The following is a 21,001-nucleotide window of genomic DNA, read 5'->3' as shown; positions in this document are numbered from 1 at the left end:
AAATGTGATATTTTTTGAGGGGGAAAAACAAATTAATCAATTTTAGAATAAGGCTGTAACGTAACCAAATGTGGAAAGACACAAGGGGTCTGAATACTTTCCGAATGCACTGTTTAACGTGGCAATGACATTTTTTAACGTGGCAAGGCAGTTAAGAACAAATTCTTATTTTCAATGACGGCCTAGGAACAGTGGGTTAACTGCCTGTTCAGGTGCAGAATAACAGATTTGTACCTTGTCAGCTCAGGGATTTGAACTTGCAAACTTTCAGTTACTAGTCCAACACTCTAACCACTAGGCTACCCTGCTGCCCCAGACAACAGATGACTGTTAATTATGACTAAAGATGACTATTTAATATATGACTACAGATGACTGTTCATTATGACGAAAGATTACTATTTAATATATGACTATAGATGACTGTTCATTATGACTACAGATGACTGTCCATTATGACTACAGATGGCTGTTCAATATGACTACAGATGACTATTTAATATATGACTACAGATTACTGTTCATTATGACTACAGATGACTGTTTAATATATGACTACAGATGATTGTTTAATATATGACTACAGATGACTGTTCAGAATGACTACAGATGGCTGTTTAATAAATAACTACAGATGACTGTTCATTATGACTACAGATGACTGTGTAATATATGACTACAAGATGCCTGTTCATTATGACGACAGATGACTGTCCATTATGACTACAGATGGCTGTTAAATATGACTACAGATGACTGTTTAATATATGACTACAGATGATTGTTTAATATATGACTACAGACTACTGTTCATTATGACTACCGATTACTGTTCATTATAACTATAGATAACTATTAATAATGACTATAGATGACTGTTCATAATGATTACAGATGATTGTTTAATATATGACTACAGATGACTGTTCATTATGACTACAGATGACTGTTTAATATGACTACAGATGACTGTTCATTATGACTACAGATGACTGTTCATAATGACTACATATGACTGTCCATTATGACTACAGATGACTGTTCATAATGACTACATATGACTGTCCATTATGACTACAGATGACTGTTCATAATGACTACATATGACTGTCCATTATGACTACAGATGACTGTTAATTATGACTACAGATGACTATTTTTGATATATGACTACAGATGACTGTTAATTATGACTACAGATGACTGTTTAATATATGACTACAGATGATTGTTTAATATATGACTACAGATTACTGTTCATTATGACTACAGATTACTGTTCATTATAACTATAGATAACTATTAATAATGACTATAGATGACTGTTCATAATGATTACAGATGATTGTTTAATATATGACTACAGATGACTGTTCATTATGACTACAGATGACTGTTTAATATGACTACAGATGACTGTTCATTATGACTACAGATGACTGTTCATAATGACTACATATGACTGTCCATTATGACTACAGATGACTGTTCATAATGACTACATATGACTGTCCATTATGACTACAGATGACTGTTAATTATGACTACAGATGACTATTTTTGATATATGACTACAGATGACTGTTCATTATGACTACAGATGACTGTTCATTATGACTACAGATGACTGTTTAATGTATGACTACAGATGACTGTTTAATATATGACTACAGATGACTGTTCATTATGACTACAGATGACTGTTCATTATGACTACAGATGACTGTTTAATGGATGACTACAGATGACTGTTTAATAAATGTCTATAGATGACTGTTCATAATGACTACAGATGAATGTTAATATATGAATACAGATGACTGTTCATTATGACTACAGATGACTGTTTAATATATGACTACAGATGATTGTTCATTATGACTACAGATGGCTGTTAATTATGACTACAGATGACTGTTTAATATATGACTACAGATGATTGTTCATTCTGACTACAGATGACTGTTCATTATGACTTCAGATGACTCTGCATTATGACTACAGATGGCTGTTTAATAAATAACTACAGATGACTGTCCATTATGACTAGAGATGACTGTTCATTATGACTACAGATGACTCTTCATTATGACTACAGATGACTGTTAATATATGACTACAGATGCCTGTTTATTATGACTAGAGATGATTGTTTAATATATGACTACAGATTACTGTTCATTATGAATACAGATGACTATTAATAATGACTACAGATGACTGTTCATTATGACTACAGATGACTGTTCATTATGACTACAGATGACTGTTCAATAATGACTACAGATGACTATTTAATATATGACTACAGATGACTGTTCATTATGACTACAGATGACTGTTAATATATGACTACAGATGACTGTTAATATATGACTACAGATGACTGTCCATTATGACTACAGATGGCTGTTCAATATGACTACAGATGACTTCAGATTTAATATATGACTACAGATGATTGTTTAATATATGACTACAGATTACTGTTCATTATGACTACAGATTACTGTTTGACTACAGATGACTGTTCATTATAACTATAGATAACTATTAATTATGACTACAGATGACTGTTCATAATGATTACAGATGATTGTTTAATATATGACTACAGATGACTGTTCATTATGACTACAGATGACTGTTTAATATGACTACAGATGACTGTTCATTATGACTACAGATGACTACATTATGACTACAGATCCATTATGACTACAGATGACTATCCATTATGACTACAGATGACTGTTAATAATGACTACAGATGACTGTTCATTATGACTACAGATGACTGTTAATTATGACTACAGATGACTGTTATTTGACAACAGATGATATATGACTACAGATGACTGTTCATTATGACTACAGATGACTGTTTAATATATGACTACAGATGATTGTTTAATATATGACTACAGATTACTGTTCATTATGACTACAGATTACTGTTCATTATAACTATAGATAACTATTAATAATGACTATAGATGACTGTTCATTATGACTACAGATGACTGTTTAATATGACTACAGATGACTGTTCATTATGACTACAGATGAGATGACTATTTTTGATATATGACTACAGATGACTGTTCATTATGACTACAGATGACTGATCATTATGACTACAGATGACTGTTCATAATGTACATATGACTGTCCATTATACAGATGACATGATTGTTTAATATATATGACTACAGATGACTGTTCATTATGACTACATATGCCTGTTCATTATGACTACAGATGACTGTTTAATACATGACTACAGATGACTGTTCAGATGACTTACTGTTCATTATAACTATAGATTATTAATATATGACTACAGATGACTGTTCATTATGACTACAGATTACTGTTAATAATGACTACAGATGACTGTTAATATATGACTATAGATGACTGTTCATTATGACTACAGATGACTGTTCATTATGACTACAGATGACTGTTCATTATGAATATATGACTACAGGTGACTATTAATAATGACGAGAGATGACTGTTTAATATATGACTACAGATGACTGTTCATTATGACTACACATACACATGACTGTTTATTATGACTGCAGATGACTGTTCAATATGACTACTGTTTAATAAATGACTATAGATGACTGTTTAATGATATGACTACAGGTGACTATTAATAATGACGAGAGATGACTGTTTAATATATGACTACAGATGACTGTTCATTATGACAACAGATGACTGTTTATAATGACTACAGATTTCTATTAATAATGACTACAGATGACTGTTTAATATATGACTACAGATTACTGTTCATACTGACTACAGATGACTGTCCATTATGACTACAGATGGCTGTTAATTATGACTACAGATGACTATTTAATATATGACTACAGATGACTGTTCATTATGACTACAGATGACTGTTTAATATATGACTACAGATCACTATTCGTTATGACTACAGATGACTGTTTAATAAATGACTACAGATGACTGTTTATTATGACTAGAGATGATTTTTTAATATATGACTACAGATTACTGTTCATTCTGACTACAGATGACTGTCCATTATGACTACATATGACTGTTCATTCTGAGTACAGATGCCTGTTTAATAAATAACTCCAGATGACTGTTCATTATGACTACAGATGACTGTTTAATATATGACTACAGATGCCTGTTCATTATGACTACATATGACTGTCCATTATGACTACAGATGGCTGTTAATTATGACTACAGATGACTATTTAATATATGACAACAGATTACTGTCCATTATGATTACAGATGGCTGTTTAATAAATAACTACAGATGACTGTCCATTATGACTAGAGATGACTGTTCATTATGACTACAGATGACTCTTCATTATGACTACAGATGACTGTTAATATATGACTACAGATGCCTGTTTATTATGACTAGAGATGATTGTTTAATATATGACTACAGATTACTGTTCATTATGACTACAGATGACTAGCAATAGTGACTACAGATGACTGTTCATTATGACTACAGATGACTTTCCATTATGACTACAGATGGCTGTTCAATATGACTACAGATGACTATTTAATATATGACTACAGATTACTGTTCATTATGACTACAGATGACTGTTTAATATATGACTACAGATGACTGTTCAGAATGACTACAGATGGCTGTTTAATAAATAACTACAGATGACTGTTCATTATGACTACAGATGACTGTGTAATATATGACTACAAGATGCCTGTTCATTATGACGACAGATGACTGTCCATTATGACTACAGATGGCTGTTCAATATGACTACAGATGACTGTTTAATATATGACTACAGATGATTGTTTAATATATGACTACAGATTACTGTTCATTATGACTACCGATTACTGTTCATTATAACTATAGATAAATTAATAATGACTTAGATGACTGTTCATAATGACTACAGATGACTGTTTAATATATGACTACAGATGACTGTTCATTATGACTACAGATGACTGTTCATTATGACTACAGATGACTGTTCATTATGACTACAGATGACTGTTAATATATGACTACAGATGACTGTTCATTATGACTACAGATGACTGTTAATGTATTACCACAGATGATTGTTTAATATATGATTACAGATTACTGTTCATTATGACTACAGATGACTGTTCAGATGATTGTTTTATAACTACAGATACTGTTCATTATAACAGATTATTATTATAACTATGATAACTATTAATGTTCAGATTACTGACTTGCATGTAAAGTAAAAAAAATATTATTACTATAGATGACTGTTCATTATGACTACAGATGACTGTCCATTATGACTACAGATGACTGTTAATTATGACTACAGATGACTATTTTTGATATATGACTACAGATTACTGTTCATTATGACTACAGATGACTGATCATTATGACTAGAGATGACTGTTTAATGTGTGACTACACATGATTGTTTAATATATGACTACAGATGACTGTTCATTGTGACTACAGATGACTGTTCATTATGACGACAGATGACTGTTTAATGGATGACGACAGATGACTGTTTAATAAATGTCTATAGATGACTGTTCATAATGACTACAGATGAATGTTAATATATGAATACAGATGACTGTTCATTATGACTACAGATGACTGTTTAATATATGACTACAGATGATTGTTCATTATGACTACAGATGACTGTTCATTATGACTTCAGATGACTCTTCATTATGACTACAGATGGCTGTTTAATAAATAACTACAGATGACTGTCCATTATGACTACAGATGACTGTTCATTATGACTACAGATGACTCTTCATTATGACTACAGATGACTGTTAATATATGACTACAGATTCCTGTTTATTATGACTAGAGATGATTGTTTAATATATGACTACAGATTACTGTTCATTCTGACTACAGATGACTGTCCATTATGACTACAGATGGCTGTTCAATATGACTACAGATGACTATTTAATACATAACTACAGATGACTGTTCATTATGACTACAGATGACTGTTTAATATATGACTACAGATGCCTGTTCATTATGACTACATATGACTGTCCATTATGACTACAGATGGCTGTTAATTATAACTACAGATGACTATTTAATATATGACAACAGATTACTGTCCATTATGACTACAGATGGCTGTTAATTATGACAACAGATGACTGTTCATTATGATTACAGATGACTGATTAAAATATATCACTACAGATGACTGTTCATTATGACTTCAGATGACTCTTTAATAAATGACTACAGATTACTGTTCATTATGACTACAGATGACTGTTAATAAATGGCTACGGATGACTCTTTAATAAATGACTACAGATGACTGTTTAATAAATGACTACAGATGACTGTTCATAATGACTACAGATGACTGTTAATATCTGACTACAGATGAATCTTTAATAAATTACTACAGATGTGTCACCTTCTGACCATAGGTCTTGTGTCTTTTCCTTGTTTTAGTGTTGGTCAGGATGTGAGCTGGGTGGGCATTCTATGTTGTGGGTCTAGTTTGTCTATTTCTATGTTTGGCCTGATATGGTTCTCAATCAGAGGCAGGTGTTAGTCATTGTCTCTAATTGGGAACCATATTTAGGTAGCCTGTTTTGTGTTGGGGTTTGTGGGTGGTTGGTTCCTGTTTTGTAGGTTGTTCATGGTAAGTGTCTCTTATTAAAGAACCATGAACTTCAACAACGCTGCGTTTTGGTCCTCTCCTTCCCAGGAAGAAAGCTGTTTCAAGATTACTGTTTAATAAATGACTACAGATGACTGTTTAATGAATGGCTACAGATGACTGTTTAATGAATGACTACAGATGACTGTTAATATATGCTGTACATCAAACACTACATTAGTTTGCCCAGTTTGTCATATCTTAAATGTCTAAATTGAAGCCTACCAGTCATTTTTAATGAACCAATTAATCAGATTCAGGACAGGTTGCAGCTAGTTGTGCATTGATATAGCCATATGCGTAATAAAATGACAAAAGTAGCATATGACATACCGACTTACGTATTTTACAAGGTTTATTTTATGGTTGATTCTCCCATGTTGACATGCAGTCAGCATCATAGGAGTCAAAGCAAGAAAGTAGACAGCGATCGTTGTAAAGTAAGTGGACTTCTGGGAGTCAGCACATATCTGATAGGGTAGCAGATAGCCTAGTGGTTAGAGCTTTGGGCCAATAACAGAAAGCTTGCTAGCTCGAATTCCTGAGCTGACGATGTGAAAACTCTGTAGATGTTCACTTAAACCTAATTGGTCCAGGGTTGCTGTTAATAATAGCTGACTGTGAGCACACTCTCTGCGTTAAAATACAATCAAGTAATAGTATCTTTGTCATCATCACAAGAGAGATTTAAGTTTCTGATATATGAATCCTCTTTATTTTATCTCATATTGTTGCAGGGGGAGTTGGGATATGCAAGAAACACATGTGTATAATACATGCTTGTCCATGTGTGAAATAGTGGATATTTGCACCTGTACTATCTACAGTTTCTCCACCTCTATTCCCTTCTCTTGCTACAGGTAGTTGACTGTGTCTGGCTGACTCTGAACCAGATTTATGCTCCTTACTCATTAAACTGTCCATCATGCTAACCATGTATATATAACGTGCAGGCTGTCATCATGTACCGTTTGGATCTATGCAAACAATGAGCCACTGGGTGGCACTCTGGAACCATCATCTGCCTCACCATATGTGTGAGGATGGAGAATTAATTCAGTGGTGGACTAAGTGTAAATATACCCCAAGCTCTTCTAGCACACCATTGATTATTGAGTCCGTTGTACAGCTGATAGGCTTACTGTTACTGGTTCTGTGGGTCGTGCCAATCATTATCATAAGGAACGCACAGCAGACTATCACATACATTGACATGGCTATATGTGAATGTTCATGTAGTTCTATTAATCGGTGCCTCTTCCCTCTCTATATGTTTGTGTATCTCAGCTCAGTTGCTCCTTAGTGCTCTGATGTAGGTTTGTGAGTCTCTGGTGTCATCCTTCAATCATTCAGCATTCTTTTCAAGTTCAGTTATCTGCAATGAATCTTTTGATCTATTCTGTATTTATGTGGCCTCTCTCTCTTGGGTCTATGGCTAAGCTATCCCTCTCCCTCCCTCTCTCTCTCTCTCTCTCTCTCTCTCTCTCTTTCTCTCTCTCTCGGGTCTGTGGCTAAGATCTCTCTCTCTCTCGCTCATTCTCCCTCCCTCCCTCTCTCAATTCAATTTCAATTTAAGGGCTTTATTAGCATGGGAAACATGTGTTAACATTGCCAAAGCAAGTGAGGTAGATAATATATAAAGTGAATATATAAAGTGAAATAAACAATAAGAATTAACAGTAAACATTACACATACAGAAGTTTCAAAACAATAAAGACATTACAAATGTCATATTATATATATACAGCGTTTTAACAATGTACAAATGGTTAACGGACACAAGATAAAATAAATAAGCATAAATATGGGTTGTATTTACAATGGTGTTTGTTCTTCACTGATTGCCCTTTTCTCGTGGCAACAGGTCTCAAATCTTGCTGCTGTGATGGCACACTGTGGAATTTCACCCAGTAGATATGGGAGTTTATCAAACTTGGATTTGTTTTCTAATTCTTTGTGGATCTGTGTAATCTGAGGGAAATATGTCTCTCTAATATGGTCATACATTGGGCAGGAGGTTAGGAAGTGCAGCTCAGTTTCCACCTCATTTTGTGGGCAGTGAGCACATAGCCTGTCTTCTCTTGAGAGCCATGTCTGCCTACGGCGGCCTTTCTCAATAGCAAGGCTATGCTCACTGAGTCTGTACATAGTCAAAGATTTCCTTAATTTTGGGTCAGTCACAGTGGTCAGGTATTCTGCCGCTGTGTACTCTCTGTGTAGGGCCAAATAGCATTCTAGTCTGCTCTGTTTTTTTGTTAATTCTTTCCAATGTGTCAAGTAATTATCTTTTTGCTTTCTCATGATTTGGTTGGGTCTAATTGTGCTGCTGTCCTGGGGCTCTCTCTCTCTCTCTCTCTCTCTCTCTCTCTCTCTCCCTTTCTCTCTATCTCTCTTGGGTCTGTGGCTAAGCCCCCCCCCCCTCTCTCTCTCTTGCACTCTCTCTCTCTCACTCACTCTCTCTCCCTTTCTCTCTCTCTCTCTCTCGGGTCTGTGGCTAATCTCACTCCCTCTCTCTCTCTCTCTCTCTCTCTCTCTCTCTCTCTTTCTCTCTCTCAGGTCTGTGGCTAAGCTCTCTCTCTACCTCTCTCTCGGTCTCTCTCTCTCTTTCCCTTTTTCTCTTTCTCTCTCTCTCTCTTGGGTCTGTGGCTAAGCTCTCTCTCTCTCTCTTGCTCTCAATTAAATTAAATTAAATTCGCTTTATTGGCATGACGTAACAATATTTGGGTATTTACAATATAAATAATATATAAAAATGAGAATCAAAATTGTCAATGGGACAACAGTAACAACAATAACCAATGGTCAAAATGACCATACATTCAACAATAACAATAAGCATACAGTAGAGTACATGTGCAGGTTGATTGGTCTGTCAGAAACTGTCCTTCAACTTATGGCAGGAAGCAATGTAGTGCGCTGCCAACCCACAGCTCTCTGCGTCCTCCCCCAACAGGACAGGTAGCCCTATCCTCATCAGAAAGGTCTTTGAAACCTTGAATAAGAGTTTCAAATTTGGGAAAATGACACTCTAATTGTTTTATATTTTTTACATTTTGTCAGGAAATGCAGCTCCATCTCAGATTCTGCTGTTGTACAGTGGTTGCACAGCCTTTCCTCTACAGAGCGTCGGGTTTCCTGTGTCTACCCTTCTCAATGGCAAGGCTGTGCTCACTGAGCCTGTACTTTGTCAAGGTTTTGATCGGTAAACATGGTCAAATATTTAGCCATGGTGTACTGTCGATTTAGGGCCAGATAGCACTGCATTTTGCTTTGTGCTTGTGTTTGTGTTTCCCAATAAGCAATAAAGTTTTGTTTTGACTGTGTGTAATTTGGTTTATCCTGATTGATTGGATGTTATGGTCCTGAGGCTTCAGTGTGTTAGTAGAACAGGTTTGTGAACTCAGCCCCAGGACCAGCTGGATGAGGGGACTCTTTTCTTTGCTCAGCTCTTGGCATTGCAGGGCTTGGTAATGATATGAGAGGGGGTCACTGTATTTTAGATGTTTCCAAAACTGAATTGCTCTTTTTTGAGTTTTTATTATTAGTGGATATTGGCCTAATTCTGCCCTGCATGCATTGTTTGTAGTTTTCCTCTGGACATGTAGGATAATCTAACAGCACTCTGCATGTAGGGTTTCAATGGGGTGTTTGTCCCATTTGATGAAATATTGTTTTGCAAGTGGACCCCACACCTCGCTGCCATAAAGTGCAATTGGTTCAATGACATATTCAATTAGTTTTAGCCAAATTTTGATAGGTATTTCAATTTGAATTTGCTTTTTAATGGTGTAGAATGCCCTGCGTGCTTTATCTCTCAGCTCATTCACTGCCTAATTAAGGTGTCCAGTTGAGCTTATTTTTAAACCTAAGTAACTGTAGTGTGTACAGTACTCTATATATTTTGTACCAATTGAGAACTTTGGTCTAATTCCCTGAGATCTGGATCTTCTCTGGAAAATCATTATTTTAGTCTTTTTGGGGTTTACTGCCAGGGCCCAGGTCTGGCAGTACTGCTCTAGCAGGTCCAGGCTCTGCTGTAGGCCATGGGTGACAGCAGGCATAGGTCATCTGCGAAGAGTAGGCATTTAACTTCGGAATTGTGGAGACTAACACCAGGGGCTGAGGATTTTTCTAGAATAGTGGCCAATTCATTAATGTAAATATTGAAGAGTGCAGGGCTCATATTGCAACCCTGGTGAAGGACCAGCCCCTGGTTAAAGAATTCTGTTATTTTCTTATCAATTTTAATGCTGCACGTATTGCCAGTATACATTGATTTAATTATGTCATATGTTTTACCCCCTACACCACTTTCATTAACTTTGTAGAACAGTCCTGTATGCCAAATAGAATCAAATGCTTTTTGAAAGTCGATAAAGCAAGTGTATATTTTGGTATTATTTTGGTGGACATGTTTATCTATCAGGGTGTGTAGGGTGTAAATATGATCAGTTGTGCAATGATTTAGTATAAATCCAATTTGGCTTTTACTCAAGACATTGTGCTTATTAAGGAAGTTTAGAACTCTTACATTTATAAGACTACAGAAAACCTTCCCCAGGTTACTGTTCACACAAATGCCTCTGTAATTGTTAGGGTCAAATTTGTCTCCATTCTTAAAGATTGGGGTTATGAGTCTGTGATTCCAGATGTCAGGGAAATAACCTACACTCAGGATCAAATTAAACAGCTTTAATATAGCCAATTGAAATTTTGCACTAGTGAGTTTGAGCATCTCGTTTAGGATGCCATCAGGTCTGCATGCCTTTTTAAATTTGAGAGCATGAAGTTTCTTATAGAGGTCCTGGTCAGTAATTGGGGAGTCCAGTGGATTTTGATTGTCCTTTATAGCTTTTTCTAATCCATTCAACTTCTCATGAATTTGGCGTTGTTCTGCGTTTGTGTCAATTTGAATGGTGTTGTAGAGTGATTTAAAATGAGTTGTCCATATGTCTCCATTTTGTATCGCTAATTCCTCTTGTTTAGATGTTGTTGTTTTTTTTTTCAATTTTGCCAGAAGTTGTGTTTGTTTATGGACTCTTCAATTAGTATTTTTCTGTCAGTACAAGTCATTTTTTCAGTTTTAACCAAATGTGATATTTCCCAATTTTGAGGGGATCAATTAGATGTTGTAGTTCGGATTTGCACCAAATGATCAGTCCTCCAGAGTCTCTGCCCCTCTCTCTGCCCCTCTCTCTCTCTCTCTCTCTCTGCCTCTCTCTCTCTCTCTGCTTCTCTCTCTCTCTCTGCCTCTCTCTCTCTCTCTGCTCCTCTCTCCCTCTCTGCTCCTCTCTCTCTCTCTCTCTCTCTCTCTCTCTCTCTCTATATATATATATATATATATATATATATATTTAGTCGGGAATTATTCTCAGAATAAAACTGTGTTCTTATTCTATGGCGGGATGAGTTTCTTGTCTGACTTCTGAATGCCGCTCCTGTGTTCTGGCTTAACAGAGTCGCTAAACAGTGGCGGTTGGACGGGAGCTCTCCATGGTGCTGAAATCAGACTCCACGTAGTTTCTTTATTTTAAAACGTTTTTGGGGGAGTGTTCTTCATTTTTATTTGTCATATATTGTTTCCCCTTTCTCTTCGACTGACATTTTACTGATAAAAACCACCAGACATGTATCTAGTTGGATTGCACATCACAATCTAACAGCACCTGCACAAAACGTTTCACTGCTTTTCATTCTGCCCTCCTATAGCCTATGCCAGCTCTTTTCTCTGGAGTCAGTTCTCTTGTGGGCTTTTTTATCATTCAAGTTACTCTCCACACCGTGTCAGTGTCTACCAGCAAAACGCTAATTTACTCAACTCCACCTAGGGACTAGGACAAAGCCTATTATATGCCGACTGTCAGTGAAATTGTAATGAGATGAAATTGTAATGAGGTGGCAGACGGTGAGGTTAATGTTTCTCGTTAGGATAGCAACACCATCCATTGTTTTCATTTGGTTCTCTTTATTTCCGTCACACTGTTCGGATTACCTTTGTGAAAGGATTGCTTAACAGTGACTGCATTCGAGAACCGTGAATGGGTTTGGATTGTGATTCTATTTTGGCTGTTGCTTTGCATTCGGGGTGCTGAGTCTGAACAAATTACTTATTCCGTTTCCGACGAGTTAAAACCGGGGACATTTGTTGGGAATTTGGCTAAGGGTGTAAATCTGAAAGTGACTGAACTGGAGGCAAGCAGGTTCCAGATAGAAACATTTTGAAGTACATTTAAACACTGCGGGTTTCTTCAAGCTTTGTCTTAACAACCTTGTTTGCACTGAAAGCTTTGAGGATATTGTGATTAATCCTTTACTAATGTACAATGTTGAAGTAATTATACTGGACAGAAACGACAACGCACCACATGTTCATGTGAAATCGCAGACGTTTCGGATTGCTGGGCAAACTGCACCAGGAGCTAAATGTCCTCTGCCTGCAGGAGTAAGGGAGCATCTCTACAGAGTCATATAAGCTCTCCCCAAATGACCCTTTCACACTAGACGTGCGTACGGAGGCTGATCCTGGTCCATCAGTAGAGTTAGTGCTACAGAAAACTTTAGACTGAGAGAAACATGCTGGGATCAAGCGTGTACTGACTGCTATTGATGGAGGAAAACCTCCGAGATCAGGGACCACATAAACAATTGTCAACATACTAGATGAAAACGATTATATATTATTCCAAACATATGGTTTACTTATTTGCTATTAAACTGTTTTATTTCTGGCTAACATATGACGCATAGGTAATGCGTTTTTTTTCTCATTGAGCAGTGTCATGGCCGTTTAGTAAGCAAAACGCAGGGTGTCGCTGTAGACCGTGGATATGAAACCTTGATTTCGTTCTAGGGCCCCTCCTTCTGTGGCTATCAGTGTTGTGTAGGCTTTTGTCAGAATAACACACAGTCAGATTCCATCTGAAACGACAGCCCTTCCGCGACGGCAAAAGATGTGGTTGTTTTCTGAAATATATGTCTGCTCTTAGAACAGTGGATTTAACGATGGGCCATGCCGTGCATTGTGGATATCGCTGGATTCCTGTTGTACTGCTTCTTTGCGTATGGAATTTATCTTCGGGACAGATTATCTACTTTGTCTCAGAGGAGGTGAACAAGGGAACCGTTGTTGGTAATATATCCAAGGATCTGAATCTCAATGTTCAGGACCTGGAGTCTCATATGTTTCAGATTGTTTCCGGCTCTAACAAGAAGTATTTTGATGTGAATTTAAAGACGGGGGCTCTGTATGTGAAGGAAAAAATCGACCGAGAGGAACTCTGTATGACCAGTGTGAAATGTTCTCTAAACCTGGAGATCATTGCACAGAACCCTCTCAACATGTATCGTTTAGAAATCAATGTGTTAGATATGAATGATAACGGACCTTCATTCCCAATAAATGTTCATACTTTGAATATAACCGAATCCACATTTCAAGGCGAAAGATATCCCCTGCCCAGCGCTGACGATGCTGATATAGGAAGTAATACAGTGAAAACATACAAGTTGAGCCCGAATGAACATTTCTCTTTGGATGTACAAAGCGGCAGCGAGCAGAGCATGTCTGCTGAGTTAATACTACAGAAAGCTTTAGACCGAGAGAAACAGGCTGTGATCCAGTTGTTACTGACTGCTGTTGATGGAGGAACACCTGCCAGATCCGGGACATTGCAGATAATAGTGAATGTGATAGATGTGAACGATAACAGTCCCGTCTTCAGCAAACAATTGTACAAAGTACGTATAGTAGAGAACATACCAATTGGCACACATTTAATAAAACTGAACGCAAACGATGTGGACTCAGGTGTAAATGGGGAAATCGTTTATTCTTTGATAAGCCACAGGAAGGAAAAAACATTGGATGCATTTCAAATGAACAAAGTGACTGGTGAAATCACAGTTAAAGGAACTATTGATCGCGAGGAGAATGCTGCGTTTGAGCTGCATGTACAGGCCAAAGACAGGAGTGCTAGTCCTCGCACAACGCATTGTAAAGTCTTGGTAGAAGTGATTGATGTCAATGACAATGCTCCAGCGATCTCAGTAACTTCAATGATGAATGCAGTCAGAGAGGATGCAAGATCAGGTACAGCAGTTGGTCTAATAACAGTATCTGATAAAGACGGGGGTGTAAATGGGAAAGTACACTGTAAAATAGTAGACTCTGTTCCATTCAAATTGCTGTCTTCCTATAAGAACTATTATTCGTTAGTGGTAGATGGATCTCTAGATAGAGAGACTACTTCCCAGTACAATGTAACCGTTATAGCTACAGATGAAGGCATCCCACCTCTCTTCAGTAACAGTGTCATTTCTGTTTACGTCGCTGATGTGAATGACAACGCACCTCGCTTTTCAGAAACTATATTTAATGTTTATCTAAAGGAAAATAGTCCCGTTGGAGGGCTTATTGCCAGCTTGACTGCCCATGATCCAGACATGAATGAAAACACTCAGATGTCTTATTCGTTTTCAGAAGGCAATAATGGCAAACCCTTGACTACAATGATAAACATAAACTCATTAACTGGTGAGATATATAGCATACAGTCATTTAACTTCGAAGAAGTAAATACTTTCCAGTTCCACGTTCAGGCCACGGACTCTGGTGTTCCTCCACTAAGCACCAACGTCACTGTCAACGTTTTTATCCTGGATGAGAATGACAACAGTCCTGTGATTCTCCCGCCATATTCTAACCACGGCGCCGTTAATTCTGAGAACGTTCCCTATTCTGCTGAAGCGGGATACTTTGTGGCCAAGATCAGGGCTGTAGACGCCGACTCTGGTTATAATGCGCTGCTTTCTTATCACATCTCTGAACCAAAGGCGAACAATCTCTTCAGAATAGGAACCAGCAATGGAGAAGTACGGACTAAGAGACGAATGAGTGACAATGACTTAAAAACTCACCTGTTGGTCATTCTGGTGTCTGATAATGGCGAACCTTCACGGTCTGCCACAGTGTCTATTGATGTTGTGGTCGTTGAAAGTACAGGTGACATGCAAACAACTTTCAGACAGCTGCCTGTAAAGGAGGAGAGTTTCTCAGATTTAAATCTGTATCTGCTCATCGCCATTGTGTCAGTATCAGTGATATTTATACTGATCCTCATCAGTTTAATAGCTGTAAAATGCCACAGGCCAGACGGCAGTTTCAGCAGGTACAGCTCCCCAATGATCACCACGCACCCTGACGGCAGTTGGTCTTACTCCAAATCTACCCAGCAGTATGACGTGTGTTTTAGCTCCGACACACCAACGCCGTTTCCACCTGCTGATGGTGAGCTGATCAGTATTAATGGAGGGGATACTTTTCAGAGGACGCGAACTCTCCCTAACACAGAGAAGGTAAGGGCAACTATTCATTTGGCGCTTTTTTTCATTGCGTTGTCGTTTATTTCCCACTGAAATATTACTATTATTTTGCTTGCACTTTGTAAATATTTTCTTAAATATGTAAAAAAAAAAAAAAACTATCGCACGAATTTATATCCATTATTACTACTAAGACAGTTCAAATTGTATTGGTGCGGTTTTGGTTAGCTAAAAAGAAGCTCAAAATCAATACGGTACGCTGTTAGGCGTCTCTGTTCAGCACCATGGACAGCGACATACGGCTGCTTTGGTTAGTGTCAGTCTCATTCCTGCCAACATGTTTTCTCGATTAAATTGATGAATTGTTATTAATAATCTCCTCTATTATGTAAATATACCAACCTGTCGAAATATAGTAGTTCAGTTGTTTATTGCATACAGATTTATTTTAAACTGCAAAACCAACTATTTATATACCAGGGTTGGCTGGCCTTCTCCAGGCACTCGTAGGCTCAGTCACCAGTATACTTTTATTTACAAAGCCATTTGGGGTTTACCACCATTTTATTTTGCCATTTTTATTCGTCATACATGTGGTGGGTACTCTCTTCCTTCGCAGGACTTTATCCTGCTAACTGTTCCAAATATCCGAACTGAATTTGGTAAAAGGGCTTTTATGTACTCTGCGCCATCGGCTTGGAACGCCTTACAAAATACTTTTAAACTGGAAGAACTTGTCCCGATTGGTGTTTTTAAATTATTGATGAAGGATTTTGACGATGATTCCTTAACCTGTCAATGTTTTTAATTGACCGTTTTATGATTTTCTTATACTTTTTTTTACTAGATTACCTGTAGTTTTTCATGTTGTCTGTCTATAATTGTGTAATGACTTGGTGCTGCCTATCTTGGCCAGGACGCTCATGAAAAAGAGATTTCAAATCTCAATGAGCCCTTCCTGGTTTAAAAAAAAACTGGTCTGTGAACACCATAGCATGTCTAGCTATACTGGTCATCCGCTGTTTGGCACGTTGGGCTATGCGAGAAGATACATGTTGGAAGAAAGTGTTATTCATTGGATCAATTTGGTTATTTGTTTATTTATTTGTTGTGTAGACACCCCTCATGTTAGATTCTAACATCGTTAATAACTCAGATAAGGCTGTGTTCTTGTTTAAGAGCGCAGTAAGAGCACTTGGTGTCGCTGTAGACCGTATATTCAGCTGACAACTATGTGGGGCTAATTCTTCCCCTAACTCCCACTGCTGAAGGTAGAGCCAGGGGATCCACTTTAGATAGGCATGTGTGTAGAAACAACCGTGGTATACTAGAGATGTGTCTTATACAACGCGATGTTAGCAATATTAGGAATCTACTGTAAACAACTCACAGAAGGTCTGTGCATAGCGATGGGCCTTTCCGTGCATTGTGGATATGCATTGCGGATTCTGCGGCTTCTTTGTCTATTCTGTCTCAGATGAGGTGAACAAGAGAACCGTTGTTGAGAATATAGCCAAGGACCTCAACCTCAATTTTCAGAAACTTGAGTCCCATATGTTACAGATTGTATTATGTTTTGAACCTAAACACTGGCGTCCTATTTATGAATGAGAGAATCGACAGCAAGCTTTGTGAGAACAATCTGAAGTGCAGGCCATTATGCACAATCATCTGAACATTTTTCGCGTTGAAATAGAGATACTGGATATAAATTATTATGAACCTTCTTTCTTGGTAAATTCACTGGCATAAATTAAATGTTTACGAAAACGCTGCTGCGGGAGAGTGATTTTTTCTCCCAGTGACTGAGGATGCGGATGTGGGCAGATGTGACTAGTATTAATGGAGGAGATACTTTTCAAATGACAAACTGCCAAACAGTGAGAAGGTAAGGACAACTTTTCAAAATAAATATTTTTTTGTCATTGAGTTTAGATGTATTTCTAACTAACAAATTGTCATCATCTTGCATGTATATTCTACCAATTATTCTTAATTTGAATCCCTTTTAGTACTTGGGTACGTTTAGGTTAGGTCAAATCCAGCTTTAAATGCCGAGGTGTTTAGCGTTTCAATTCAGCTCTATGGACTGCGACATACGACAAATTGCTTTGGATTTTGTCATTCTCATTCATACTAACATGTTTGCTGCATTCCGGTTGCTCCGTGTTCTTTTTGAATCTGTCAAAATAGTATAGTTGTTGGTGTTGTTTATTGAAGAAGTAACAACCAGCATAGACATGCAAATGCTTTTGCATCATTTACGTAATTTTTTATCAGCAGTCTCATTACTGCCAGGGGTAGTTTCCTAAGCCCTTCGTACCGTATTGTCATGTGCTTGCAAGTCTCTCACCCTACATGATTTACTTGGTCATGTTTGCAATGTCGCAGAACTCTTACTCGTTTTGGATACTCATGCGTAATTACGCATGACCAACCCAGCTTTTTTATAGTTCGAAGATGCGTTCTTGTTATAGTTTTATCCTTTTAGTTGAAATAGTACTCTTTAAAAGGTAGATTTGGCCAAATTGATTTGGTAAGAGTCACGGTGGCGTAATTGACACATAGCAGACTCGTTTTGTCAATAGTATTTATGCTGTAGCCTATACATACAGAAAACACAGGATGTCGCTGTTGACCATGACAATTATTAATAGGAGGAATAATGCTGGACTCCTCCTCTAGTAAATACAAAAAAAAGGAATCGAGTTGAAACCAGTGGTTTGTTTTGACAGGAGAGGGAAATTATAGTTTGTCCCAATCACTTTGGTTGTACTAACACGGACTAGCAGAGCCAGCATTAGGCTTTGTTCATTTTTTCCCTTTGAGTATTGTTGCAATAAACATTCCTTGTACAGCGATGGGCATGGGTGACCACAGAAGACGTGTTTGGATAGAATATCTTCTGCTGCTTTGTTCATGGAGATTGTGTTCTGGACAGTTCGTGTATTCCGTCTCAGAGGAGGTAGATAAAGGCACATTTGTTGGAAATATCGCTAAAGACCTAAATCTAAATTTGAGAGAACTGGTTTCGAGAAAGATTCACATTGTAACGGGATCCGAAAGAAGGTACTTTGATGTCGACTTGAAGACAGGTAATCTTTTTGTCTATGAGAGAATTGACCGAGAAGCACTCTGCTCAAACTCAGTAAAATGCTCCATTGATGTTGAGGCGATATTGAATAATCCTATGCATATCCATCGTATTGAAGTAAACATTGTGGACATAAATGACAACCCACCATCGTTTGCGGAGCGCATTCATGTTGTCAATATGACTGAATCCGCCTTTCCAGGGGACAGATTTCCTTTACCGTTCGCCAGTGATTCGGATGTTGGAAGTAACTCTGTGAAAACCTACAAACTGAGTCTAAACGAACACTTCTCTCTAGATGTACAAAGCGGCAGCGAGCAGAGTGTGTCTTCTGAGTTAATACTACAGAAAGCTTTAGACCGAGAGAAACAGGATGTGATAAAGCTTGTACTGACTGCTGTTGATGCAGGAAAACCTCCACGATCCGGAACTCAACAGATAGTAATTCACGTAATAGATGCCAACGATAATACTCCGATTTTCTCCAAATCTCTCTATAAAGTGCAAGTGTCAGAAAATGTTGCATTTGGAACTTTAATTCTAACTTTAAACGCAACAGACTTAGACGAGGGGGTGAACGGTGAAATCGAATACTCATTCACTGGGAAAAGAGAAATGGGCACACATGCCTTTCAACTCAACCAACATACTGGTGAATTAACAGTTAAAGGGCGTTTGGATCACGAGGAAAACCCTGCGTTTGAAATCCGTGTACAAGCAAAAGACAAAGGTAATCCACGAAGGAGTGCCTATTGCAAAGTCATAATTGAAATACTTGATGTGAATGACAATTCCCCAGAGATCATAGTGACGTCACCCCCTGTCGCATTGAAAGAGAGTGCTGAGAAAGGAACCGTTGTTGCTTCAATAAACGTGCGTGACAAAGACGGTGGGAAAAATGGACTCATCAAGTCCGAAGTAATCGGAGATGTTCCTTTTAAATTACAGTCGTCTTATAAAAACTATTACTCTTTAGTTGTAGACGGGCCTCTGGACAGAGAGAGTGCATCTCTTTATAATGTAACTATTAAAGCCACAGATGAGGGGACCTCACCTCTCTCCAGCACTAGTGTTATTACTGTACACATTTCTGACGTGAATGACAACGCGCCAAGCTTTCCAGAGCCCATACTAAACGTGTATATCAAGGAGAATTGTCCAGTGGGGGTTCGTGTTGGCAGCGTGACAGCGAATGACCCTGATATCGATGAAAACTCTAAACTTACTTACGCAATATCGGGACCCAATGACGCGCATTTGTTTTCGTTTGTAAACTTAAATTCTCTAACTGGTGAACTATACAGCTTGCAGTCATTTAACTACGAGGAGATGAAAACATTCCAGTTCCACGTTCAGGCCACGGACTCTGGTGTTCCTCCACTAAGCACCAACGTCACTGTCAACGTTTTTATCCTGGATGAGAATGACAACAGTCCTGTGATTCTCCCGCCATATTCTGACCACGGCGCCGTTAATTCTGAGAACGTTCCCTATTCTGCTGAAGCGGGATACTTTGTGGCCAAGATCAGGGCTGTAGACGCCGACTCTGGTTATAATGCGCTGCTTTCTTATCACATCTCTGAACCAAAGGCGACCAATCTCTTCAGAATAGGAACCAGCAATGGAGAAGTACGGACTAAGAGACGAATGAGTGACAATGACTTAAAAACTCACCTGTTGGTCATTCTGGTGTCTGATAATGGCGAACCTTCACGGTCTGCCACAGTGTCTATTGATGTTGTGGTCGTTGAAAGTACAGGTGACATGCAAACAACTTTCAGACAGCTGCCTGTAAAGGAGGAGAGTTTCTCAGATTTAAATCTGTATCTGCTCATCGCCATTGTGTCAGTATCAGTG

General features: G+C 37.9%; 2 protein-coding genes across 2 annotated transcripts in view; both read left to right on the top strand.

Annotated features, from left to right (window-relative positions):
• The first annotated feature begins 13,731 nt into the window (after positions 1 to 13,731).
• Positions 13,732 to 16,160, top strand: LOC135549365 (protocadherin alpha-2-like). Its single transcript, XM_064979354.1, has one exon. It carries the CDS (start codon positions 13,732 to 13,734, stop codon positions 16,141 to 16,143), a length of 2,412 nt encoding a protein of 803 aa, XP_064835426.1. The 3' UTR covers positions 16,144 to 16,160.
• Positions 16,161 to 18,825: 2,665 nt separating this feature from the next.
• Positions 18,826 to 21,001, top strand: part of LOC135550466 (protocadherin alpha-C2-like) — a 41,246-nt gene continuing 39,070 nt past the window's right edge. Inside the window, exon 1 of the mRNA XM_064981309.1 lies at positions 18,826 to 21,001. This exon is cut by the window's right edge and continues 255 nt beyond it. Within this exon, the coding sequence (XP_064837381.1) occupies positions 18,911 to 21,001 (2,091 nt within the window). The 5' untranslated portion in view covers positions 18,826 to 18,910.

The sequence above is a fragment of the Oncorhynchus masou genome, chromosome 12, assembly GCF_036934945.1.
Source record: "Oncorhynchus masou masou isolate Uvic2021 chromosome 12, UVic_Omas_1.1, whole genome shotgun sequence".
Taxonomy (NCBI): domain Eukaryota; kingdom Metazoa; phylum Chordata; class Actinopteri; order Salmoniformes; family Salmonidae; genus Oncorhynchus; species Oncorhynchus masou.
This window is presented reverse-complemented; position numbering and strand designations above follow the sequence as displayed.